Source organism: Mytilus edulis, chromosome 7 (assembly GCF_963676685.1).
Source record: "Mytilus edulis chromosome 7, xbMytEdul2.2, whole genome shotgun sequence".
Lineage (NCBI taxonomy): Eukaryota > Metazoa > Mollusca > Bivalvia > Mytilida > Mytilidae > Mytilus > Mytilus edulis.
Genome location: NC_092350.1, coordinates 33,489,322 through 33,501,985, shown reverse-complemented (window position 1 = coordinate 33,501,985; position 12,664 = coordinate 33,489,322). Strand labels below are relative to the sequence as shown.

The following is a 12,664-nucleotide window of genomic DNA, read 5'->3' as shown; positions in this document are numbered from 1 at the left end:
GCATCAAGGTAAATCCAGGTTTACGTAGTCTTGCCAAACTGTGTCTCAACAGTTTCTGGGGGAAATTTGGACAACGCCTGTTCATGAAAAAACACCAATTTTTTCACGAAGCAGAAGCTGACAAATTCTTTCAGATCATATCAGACCCTACTAAAGTAGTCGAAAATTTCCACATTGTTTCAAACGACACAATACAACTAGAATGGACACAAAACTCTAAGTTCCCTCCTGTGGATGCAAAGACCAACATCTTCATCGCTATTTTCACAACGATGTGGGCTAGATTAAAACTGTATGAAGTTTTAGACATGTTGGATGATAGGGTGCTTTACACAGACACTGATAGCTGTATCTACGTAAGCCAGAAGGGAAAACCTGAACCGTCGTTAGGAAATTATTTGGGGGAACTCACTTCCGAAATACCGGCAGACGAGGGGCATATAGTAGAATTTGTGTCCGGTGGACCGAAAAATTATGCGTATCGGACACTCAAGACTGAAACGTGTAAAGTCAAAGGTTTTACACTTAATTTTACAAATTCTAACATTGTTAACTTTAATGCTGTCAGGGAGATGATCATATTGGACAGGGACATGTGCAAAACGTTAACTAATCCAACTAAAATAAGTCGACTACCTCACCAGAGAAAAATATTCAGCAGAAAAGAAAAGAAGAAGTATAAATTCGCGTATGACAAACGTGTTATTCTTGACAATTACGATACCGTCCCTTATGGGTATATATAAAAAGAAAGAAAAAGACTATTACACGATGATTTTATTGAATAAAAAATATCGTATATGTTGTAAAAATAAAGTTAGTATTTTATCCAACGAATCTGTTCTTTTTTATGTGATATGCCAGGAATGACGTCTCTCCTTCCCTTCCCCTGTACGAATAAGCCTCCCGTCTGTGTTAAAGGTTTTTTCCTCCGTTCTGCAAATAATCTCTTTGGTACATTCAGTTTCCTCAAAATGGCTTGAAACTCCGAACTTCCAATTGGTTTTTTTCTATGGAGTGTTGACACGACGTGGTGAATAAGATCTACAATGTGCGAGCCAGTCATTGTTTTCCCGTTTACTAATAATTCGCCTTGTTCATTATGATTCAACAGGTTGTTGTCTTGAGCTAAAACGAATCTGTAAAGATCGTTCGCGCGTTTCTTTACTTTTTGGGGTAAAGAACGATCTATCATTGGCATAAAGTTAGCTATGGGTTTTTCGTCGTGGTCGTTTTTCAATCTGTCCTTTTCACCCAAGTCTGTTTGATGGTGAGTTTCTGGTTGATTCATGAGACGTTCGTATCTTTCCCTAGACACGAGTATGAGCTCTTGTGCCATTACTGTTCGTTTAGAAGTGACAAAACCGGTTTAATCAAAAGGCAAGTCAGAGTAGGATGTCTCACTAAAATATTCCTTTTCCGTGTGTATGTGATCGATCGGGATGACAAGGAACGAATGTGAAGGATGTAAGATCTAAGCTTTCTTATATGAGAGGGGTTCACCGGTAAGCTTCCTCTGTATATATTTAATGCTATTTCCGATATGATATCGATTTGATCATTCGAAGCTGCCTGAATTAACACTTTCTGTTGTCTAGGGTTAGCATCATATACGAATTTCAGAAACGTACTGTATGAGGTGATCCTTGACGGCATCTTTCTTGTGAACTGGTGGTGTAGGTGTGCTTGTCTCCGGTTTTATTTCTTTGGGGCATATACAATGGTGACGTCATCAGTTGGAAATATCGAAGTACGCAAGCGGTACTTTTTATCCGTATAAGGGGATAAGTCGCATACCAGATATCCCCCAACTGAAACATAACTGATGGCTTTATCATAGGCCTCTTTGAAATATTTCGTCTCACCGGGAAATGCCTGACTTGCAAAGGCGAGAAGTTGTTTTTTATCTCTGTTATTGGCCATAAGTACAAAAATATGGGTATTCAAACTTATCGATCTGAAATGTGTTCCTTTTTCAAACAGATTTTGGGTTATGAAAATTACCGAACAGTTCCTGTGATGTGATAGCGCGGTTGACAGGTGTAAAGCCTCGTCACTCTTACTGATCAATCTCATCATGTCATCCAGTACAAGGACTGTGTGCTTGTCCGGGTTGGTCCATTCTATAATGTCACTTCTTGTGGGGAAGCCCTCGTACAGTAACAAATTGGGTATAGTTTGTTGAGCTTGGTCAAAAATGGGTTGAAACTCCGTATAACAGTAAACTATTTGAACCGGTGGGGTATTAAACATGACAGATGCTTGCCTTAGTAATTTCATTACAAATGTAGTCTTTCCACTTTGAGTCGCTCCCGATATCATGAAAGTGCAAGGACTTTGAAAAGGTAAAATATCGCGAGAAGTTGTCATCTTGACGTCCGGATAAGGTATGAGAGCATTTGACACAGGACAGATAATTTAACACGATGGACGCATGATATATTTTATTGACACAAACTATAATAAGTGTTGACAAAATTAAATACAAAATGGTCGTTAGCATAAACGTTTGAATCGAAAATATTGACAATACTATTTAATGAATATTTAAAACATAGATTCAACATGAGAAAAGTTAACACAAACAATCCACAATGAGAAGACGACTTTGGTTGCACTTGTACATTAAAACACTCGTATTGTTTCACGTAACAGTTCAGAAAATGTTTTAATTCTTCTCCATAGAATTCCGGTGGTTTTCCAAAACTGTCGAAAAACACCCCATGTGATTTACTTTCTAACACAATTGCCATCCAATGTTCCCCTGGCAGATCACTCGTATGGTTGTTGACGATGTAGGCACTGGGGTAATGTATTTTTCCTGTTGGTAAATTGTTCCTTGCAAATACTCCTTTCACCTGCATTTGTATACACGAATTGGATCGGATAGCACATTCTAGTTCGTTCCCATTCATGACTGTATATAGCGAACGTTTCGGGAATGGTCTATCTCTAGAAATGAATCGAATACTCCAAACGCTATGCACGTGACAGCAGAGGGTAGTCCCGTCTTGAATTTTATTTCAGCTCTCACGTTCCCATGCTTCACCAAGTTTATATAGTCATCTCCAAGTCCTTTCGGGTCCAATGGAAAAGCATACAAGGTGTACCCTTTTCCATAGTCTTCTCTAGTAATGGTGAGTCCTGCGTCTCTATTCATTTTTTCACAGACCTCAAATAGATTAGCGTATGCCGTTGCATACTGTCTATTATCCCCAAAGTCAAGTTTTAACGGTCTCGCTGGAACGCTCTCTCCGTTTACGTACAGTCCTACATCAGTTGCATTGTAATGGTTGAAACAGAAAGGGTTAGTATCGTACGTTCCATTTCCGCTTTCTTGTGAGATCAACCCTAAGACCAGAGTACTTGGGCGGATGTTGAACATATTGTCCCAAATAAACTCCCTTGAGTCTTTATTGATAGTGTTTCGTTTCACTTCTGTCCTTTGAAAATAGTAACGGACTGGTTTGGTTTCTATCTGTTTCATATGGTTAACAATAATGCCAGGATCGACTTTAATTTTGCATGCCTTATAAACACAATCTAACAACTGTAACTTGTAGGCGGGGGCGTCTTCACCCGAAATGACAAAAAACTGGTCGCTACTACGGTAAAGTTTTATATACAAATCGACGCCTTGTATTAAATGGCGATCCAGTGAAAATATGTCTTCAAACAGCGGTCCCTCCATTTCAAATTCTCTACTGTTCTTGATAAAATCTCGACGAAGAATCAATCCAGTGTTAGCTCCGTTTTTTCCATCCGTATTCGCTAAATCACCGGAATCTTTCATGAACAATTGTGACTGAAGTTGTGATTTCTGTTCATCGGTCCCACTGGTAAGAATAGTGTTAATATAGGCTTTCCATGGGTAGTTTGACGTATTTAAAGACACTAGTTTATTGTTCATATACACATCCATTTGTGTCCACATAGCTTGAAGAGGCAAATTTACAATACTCGACGTATCGGTATCGTCAAGTGCCGTTCCATCGGCCTTGACAAGTTTTGCACGAACATATAATCTACTCCGTCTTAAATCCATGTATTCGGGACCTTGTCCAGAAACGAAAAAATCTACTGTAGATACATCTGGCGAAGTAAAGTTTGACATTGGCCTAGTTTCCGAAAAAAATATCCGATCAATAGCTACTTGATTTTTTGGTTCTTCAAACAAATCCAACTCCATCGGAATGCTAATGTCTTTATTTTCGTCGTTTAAATACGCCATTTCTTTGCTGCTCCTCTATTAAAAATGGAAGGTTCAGTTTCGAAATCTATTTTCCGAGGTTTATTCCTTGTAGCCCGTTTTTTCTTGCTCGGTGCACTGTTTTTAGCTTTCTGTTTTTTACCTGTTGCCTCTTTGAGCTTTCCAACTTTACTGTTTTTTGGTTTTGATTTCCTGCCTTTTATACCGTCAGATTTAGCCTTTTTTCCCTGTAGGACGTGAGGGTCTTTGTCGTTCTTCTGTTGTTTCAGTTCTGAAGCAGCACGTTCTTCGATTGCCACTGTTGGGGCTATTTGCTCCACCTTGGTTTCAATTTTAGGTAAGTTTTTCTTCAGAATGACAAATCGATGTCTGCTGTAACGTCTAGGAAAACCCTTTCCTAATTGATTATTGTGGTTTTTTTTTAAATGTTTGGCTTGATTCATGGTCTCTTGCCATACCAATGCATCACTGATGTAAGGAGATTTAGACATCTCTACAGAAAGGAATACTTCTTTAAGTGAAGTGTTACACAGGCGTCCAAATTGACAACTGAACACGGTTGTCCCTTGTCGTCTTTTAAATAGATGTGAACTTGGTTCAATTGTCCCAAACGTACAGGAACATAATAAGGAGTGTTAAAGATGATATGTGACCTGTAGTGTTTTTTCTTGTTAATAACATGTGCCTCCGTTGCGTCTTTACTGATGTAAATTTTTCGAAGGATTGGTTTCTCAGAAGATCCGACAAAACTCTCTTCACAAATGTTTGAATAGACGTAAACATCGTCTATATATTTTGACGAGCTTTTATAAGTGAGATCGATTTCTGTCAATGCCACTACCCAGTATGCTTCAAGATTTATTTGCCTATCCAATTGTACAGTGAAGTCGTGAGCCATGTTCTTTTCAAACAAATCGGAACCATCGGATGACTTGAGAACCATACGTATACTCATCTTGAACGAAAATGACGTTGTGTTAAATGAAGTCGTGTTATTTATTTACTTCTGGATGTCCAAAGCGGGAACCCATGAGTCGAACTTTTTAGGGTAGCCAAGCCAACGAACCAATACCTGTTTAACGCCATTTTTTTGTCGTCTTTTAACAACTTTTTCTATTTTCCATATGGTATCGCCATCCTTCCGTACTTTCTGAACTTCACTATCTTGGAAGGTCCCTTCTATTTCGTCATTTTGAAGGTCAACGACCTTATACAGACTAAGATTTTGTCGAAAATACCGACGAGAAATCTTGAATATCTCCTCTGTCCATTTCTGTAGATAGCCACGTTGAAATGGATGACTTTTGAATGTAAGTCGGACAAGATCATTTATTTTATACCTAAAGCTTTTTTTCCTTCTTTTGATCTCTGTTTTTTTAATAACTTTCTTTTCCCTTTTCTTAGGATTTCGGGCAAGATACGCACTTAAACGAACTTCATCTGCATTGCGTTTAGTCACATCAACCGGTGAGAAACCACCAAGTGTACGATGCGGTCTTGCGTTATACCCCTTGACCATATCTTGTAGGACATTTACGTATTTATACGTTTGGTTGTGTCTGAAATACCTGAATAAAATCGACTTAACAGTTCGAATGCTTCTCTCGACAATTGCACATTTCGTATCGTTAAGAGAATAATACGTGTTTACCCCCTGGCTCGAAAGATACTTCCGTACGTATTGGTTTTTAAATTCTTTTCCTAAGTCTGATCGAATGGAGGTAGGCTTCCTTTTTCCACTCATAATTGTTTTCAAGGCATTTAGTACACTGGTGTGGGTTTTATCCACAATTGGTTGTATCCATAGAAACTTTGAAAAACAATCAATAACAAATAATAAGAATTTGTTTCCCGAGTTGAAGGTTTGGAATTTATCTAGTTGGGCTAAGTCCATTTCCCAGAGACTATCTATTGTATCCACAACATATCGACTTTTTTTAAATTTGTGTACATTATTTCGTGATAGACTATAGGTGTCCTGGTCTTGTAGCCATTGCTTTATTTTGTGCCTTCCTATTTTAATTTTTCCTTCTTGTTTCACTATGTTATATAATTTGTCAGAACCCGTAAAGGCAGCAGCATGTTTAGGGTCATGCCATATTTTTTGCAAATAGTCCTCGTAGTTTAACGAACTCATATCGAATAATACACTTTATGTGAACCTGTTATTTATAACGATTTTGTTTTTTTCGTAATTTCCGGTTGCAGATTTCCGTTTTTTTTGTGACTGCAGTTGTCTTTTATACCGAATGAAACAAAGCTTTCGTAACAGTTTCAATAAATACAAAACATTTGATCTTTTTTTTCAAAATTTATTTATTATAATATAAAAAAATACATAAATAATCATAATCAATCAAATTTATCATGTCTTTTGTCTTAGTTCTTCACCAGCTCTTTTCATAGCACTGTTTATATTTGGTTTCAATCTCTGCCAATATTTCCATTGTTTAGGGTTGAACTGTATACCGCACTTTTTAAAATGTTTAACATCCACCCAGACTTGTTTTCTGATTGAACATACAGTGACTTTATAGTTTCCCGGGAGATCAAACTGTTCAAAATATCTACATGTCCTATTGTTTATCATCATCATATTTCTGTTCGTATGATCTATCGAAATCCTTTTACAGTCTGTCTGGTTATTGGATACTCTCCGGGACATTTCACTGGTTACAGCTAAACTTGATGACATCAGAGCAACAAGTACAACGACACCAGTCCATTTAATCACGTCTAAATGCATTGCATATTTTTCATACATGGAGGAAATGTTGGACGCCAAACTTAACTGAGAAGGCATTTTACGCCCCATATTAAGCATTAAAGGTTCGTTTCGTTCTACAGACTCGAACGATATTTCTCTTGAATTCATGTTGTGTTCTGAACCAACAGGAGACGCAATGGATCACTCAGACAGGTTTAACGCTTTTATACCTCGTCCTTCATAAAGGTTCGGCAAATGGGTTACAGTTTGAACACATGAGCATCCCTTCTTGGTTTTGATGGTCTTCTGATAAAATACAAGGGGTCGTAGTTTCTATTTCAGGAACAGTCTCTCTGACGTCAGGAAATGTCCCTTTCAACGCTTCCCACTTGTCATATGTGAGAGAAATGCCCTTCTTTGTTGAAACTATCTGATTGGTTTCAGGTATCTTCCAGCGTTGTCTGACATCAACTGTTGGGTACGTTTTGTTAACAGAAACGTACACACCTCTACCAAGATGAAAAGTCATTTCAGGAACCCCTGTAACGTCATCAATCATCTGACTTATAGCCTCTTCGATTTCGTTAACATACATTTCTAATAGCTGCCATTGGTTCAGATCCAGTGCGATTCCCTTTTTTGTAGGAACATACACGTCTGCTGAATTCTTTTCGTATTTACGGATGTGAATCAACACCTTGTCACGCCATTCATTGACGACGACAAATATATCTCCTCCTATAGGTAACATGGCTCTATCTTTTGATACTTCTGATTTAATCTTTGACTCTTTCAAAAGATGTACTAAACTTGACTTGCCTTCATCAGTCAGTGCTGTACAAAAACATTCAAATGCCCTTGGGCCCCTTCTCTGAAGTGTTGTAATGAGTTGTCTAGTTTTCGAATAAGAGTTTGAATTCTGTAAAATTTCTTCCCTCATCTCATCTGTCAGGATCCCATTCTGGTACAAATGATCAACAACAAGATCTGTTGGTGTTTCTTTTACCAATTGCACGTAATTTCTCTTTAAGGACTGTCTGTGCTCTTCCTGCATGTTGACGATTGGATTGTATTTCTTATTCTGATACCCTGAACAATTCCAGACGTGTATTTATAATGATCTGAGAGAACAGGTGCTAGGGGGCTGAAAATCTACGAATTGGGGGTTATAATATCTGAAGATCGTAAGTTTTTATACACCCTTTGTCTGTGGTCTTGGGATAAAATTGGGGTACATATCTTCTCCATTGTAAAAATACGTCGCCTGAATCGATCGGCATCAATGGCGTATGTCATCCAATGCCCCTTTCGTGCCTCACGGTTTGCAAACGACCAAACTATCATGGGGTGGATTTCTTTAATTTTTTCATCCGATAGAAAGCGAACCTACAAAGAATTAGATTTAAACAATAATAAATTTGGGGGCGAGATAGTTTTTTTCACAATAATAAATTGGGGGCGAAATAAAAACAATATTCAACATATGATATTTTATAATCCACGGCTAAAGAAATAAAATAAAAACAAAGAAAAAAAAACACGGGGGGAAAATATTTTTCAAAATGTTTATTATAATTAAATTGGGGGCGAAAAAATATTTTACAATTCACAGTTTAGAAAAGAAAAAATAATAAAGACAAAACAATGTAAAAAAATATTGAAGGGGAAAACTTTTTTTTTTTCATTGATATTTTACTCACCCTCTTAATTTCTTTTGAAAGAACGTTTGACATTTTACATCAATTGCATAGATAAAAAAATAACACGAAAGACTGATTTCTATATATAGTAATCATTTTTATGATTACATCTATTAATAGAAGAAGAAAACACAGGTAAATGTATTTTGAACCAACGGACTTTGATGACATGAAAATTATAACCCCCAACAGGTGTTTATAACGTGGTAATTATATTCCTTAAATCTATAAACCCCATCATATTATACACCCCAAATAAAGACATCTGCCGTTAATGAGTCATGCCCATGTATGATATTGGGGAGGGGTGTAACAAACCACTACTCTACTGATATATAATTTTTTAAAGTAATTAATAAAAACTGTTTTGTTAATTGTATACATATTTGCATTTCAAAATGTCCTTACCATGGTCGATGACTTGCATAATCTTCAAGTTCTTCACAAAAACTTAAAGCTGCATGATGTACATATTCATGATTTATTTCAATCAATGTGCTTACTGAAAAGTATAAAACATTTATATTAAAATGTTTGAGGTCCATACTTGCAAATTGGGAGTTTATGTGAATGTAAACTCTGACAAAACGTGATCTCTAAGTATTAATTTTAATATGGACAATATAAAGAAAACGTCAACATTCTTTTACTATCTAAATCCAAACTAAGTTTGCAATCCTTTAAGTAAAGTGGGCAGCAGACTGTTTGAAGCATGTACTCGAGGAAGGCCATTTGATGTTTGAATCATTTACTAGAGAAAGGTCATTATTTTGGCTTTCAAAACTATTCTTGTATATACCTGGTTATTTTCAAAATGAACGTCGCAAGCATCTTTATAATTAATTTTAAAAGATAAGAATATTTAATGTATCGTAACTTAAGATTTATTTCGTCATGTCTTTAATAATATGTATTTTTTTTAAGCAACAATCAATCATTTTTGTCATTTTCCAATATATTCTCGACACTTAATTCCAACATATTCTCGACACTTAATTCCAACATATTCTCGACATTTTATTCAAATATATTCTCGAAATTTAATATTATTACCTCATTTATTGATCGAATACTTACAGACATAAACTTCATCAAGTTCTTCTAAATATCTTGTGTAGCAAAAATATTGGTCGGGCTTCAAAAAAAGATTAAATATTACATTTAAAGACGTATAAAGATACCATCGGAATGCAATTCATTTAAACAAAACATCGTTATACATATATATATACAAAATGTAGCAAGTCTTAAAAAACGTTAGTATTGTAAAATATGGACCTTAATAAATAAATATGTTCCGGACCATATGAGTATTTGGACCATACGCGTATGGTCATGACCATATGGGTATATACTCATATGGTCCGACCATACGCGTATGGTCGGGGTCATTAACGCTCTGTTACACTCTGTTACAGTTTACTTTTTAAACTAGTAAACTATTCATATGGTGTGACAGCTAATTAAAAAGCCGCTATAATAGAGATGATTTTATTATTATATTATAATAGCTAAATATGAATTAGAAGTTTCACATAGTTAATTTTATTTTATTTTACTATGCGAAAACTATGATAAAGACATTTTATACCAATGGTATTAACCGATGGTCATTACCGATTTTTTTTTATTACGAGTGACTTTAAAAAAAATAAAAATTTCTTGAACTGTTAAACAAGACTTGAAGGCACTGGAAAGTAACATAGTTTATTTAATTTGCAAAAATGCAAAAGCTATGATACTGTGTGGAAGAAAATGTCACCCCAAGCCTACATACAAGAATGTAAATAGAGATGAAAACTAACTATGGCATCAATGTTTATCTTTTACGTAGTATTTGAATTATAAAAATAAAACACTGTCATGTAACCATCATTGATTTTTTAGATAAATTTTTTATATTGAAACTTTTAAATGTAATTAAAACAAAATACCTATATGGTCAAAATACTCATATGGTTCGGCCCGGTAATAACTAAACGAGTATTATACTCATATGGTCCGACCATATGCGTACGGTCGGACCATACGCGTATGGTCGGACCATATGAGTATACGCATCTGGTCCATATACTGGTATGGTCCGGAACAAATACTTATATTAATCTAAATTTATCAAAAAGAAAATATTCTATTTTCACTAATTTAGACTATTTTTTTAACAACGATATATCATTAAATAAACTCATCATAGATACCATGATTGAAATTTTATAATTGCACCAGACGCGCGTGTCGTCTTCAAAAGACTCATCAATGACGCTAAAATAAAAAATATCAGAAAGGCCAACCAAAGAACGAAGTTGGAGAGCATTGTATAACATTTAACCCTTTTAAAGATCGAAGTAGGATAGAAATGAGATTCCGTATCCACACCTGTAAGAAAATATTCAGAATCTCACCAATAAATATAGTTTTAAAAGACCCCTTGTCCATTTTAAACTATTGTTGAAACACAAATTCAACATAAATATACTTATGTAATTTCGAGAGTAGGAATGGCCAAAATAGTTACTAGCGCAATTATAACAGGTACCCTATGGAAACTGTATTACGGATAATTTGCTATTTTTATAATAACCATCTAGATAAAGGGTGAGATTTATACCTAAGTAAGGATTTTCAATACGTGCATATTAGCAATTTCATTTCTTCATCTCTTTTATGTTTTTTTGGAAACATTTTTTATATGTCCATACCAGTTTGCATATATTAATATTAAAATAAGAAGATAATATATGATTGCCAATAATACAACTTTCCACCATGGAACAAATGAAATTGAAATTAACAATAATAGGTCATCGTACTGGCTTCAACAATGAGCGAAATCATCTGAAATACATGACGTTCCTCCTTGAATATTGCTTTCTCCTTGTCATTTCATGGGTTCCTGGCCTGCTTTGATTATAGCAGGCTAGTTTTGTTAAGTTTAATCTTCAAGTTAAAATCGTCTTTAAATATGTCTAAATGTTGTTTTCTTAGCTCTTGAAAGAAATTAACTGTATGTCTAACAACTTTTATGTTGTACTGCTGTTTTATAATAATATTTTGGAAGAGTAATGAGGTTCTAATTTTGCCCTTTGATCAAGTACTTTCATTTTAGAATTTTTCTTGGGAATTCGGTAGTTTGAATATTTAAATGTTTACACGTAACGACAAAGAAGTGTCAAACGTATCATATTTCTGATAATAAAAACAAAGTACTACCTACTTCATATATCTTGATAGATGGGTATGATAGTTTCATTTTATAAACTTCTTGTCCATTCTCTCCATAATGAGCTGTTATATATGGTATCTCCCTCACACCTGATACTACGAAAAAATGCAGATAATGATTTTAATAGCCGAGCTGACACACAATTCAAAAATGTTTTATCGTTGACGATGGTATGAATAATTTAAAATATAAAAAAGAAACATACAGTTTTAAATGTAACCCAACATATTATTTCAAACTAATTTAAAAAAATAATTTAAAAAAACTTTGCTTTAAAATTTGGAGTATTTATAAAATTATTGTTTAAATTGTTATGCCGCTTATGTGCAAAACTTCCTTCGGTTTTTATAAATAAAGGCAACAGTAGTATACCGATGTTCAAACTCATAAATCCATGGACAAAAAACAAAATCGGGGTAACAAACTAAAACTGAGGGAAACGCATTAAATATAAGGGGAGAACAACGACACAACACTACAATGTAACACACACAGAAACGGACCAAGCAACAGACAAAATCCCACGAGAATAACAAATATAACATCAAAACCAAATACATGAATTTGGGATAGACAACTACCGTGACACGTCTTATCGCAATGTGAATTTACACTAAAAAATAAGAGAAAACAAACGACGCAACGTTAAAATGTAACACATACAGAAACGAACTATAATATAAATAAAGGCAACAGTAGTATACCGCTGTTCAAAACTCATAAATCCATGGACAAAAAACAAAATCGGGATAACAAACTAAAACCGAGGGAAACGCATTAAATATAAGAGGAGAACAACGACATAACACTAAAATGTAACACAT

General features: G+C 35.0%; 1 protein-coding gene across 1 annotated transcript in view; it reads right to left on the bottom strand.

The window, feature by feature from the left end:
* The window catches only part of LOC139481292 (peptidylglycine alpha-amidating monooxygenase-like), a gene marked incomplete in the record, with an annotated part of 42,288 nt that overhangs the window by 16,154 nt on the left and 13,470 nt on the right, over positions 1-12,664 (bottom strand). The window contains 3 exon segments of the mRNA XM_071264481.1: positions 9,026-9,119; positions 9,695-9,752; positions 11,832-11,935. Of these exon segments, the coding sequence (XP_071120582.1) occupies positions 9,026-9,119; positions 9,695-9,752; positions 11,832-11,935 (256 nt within the window).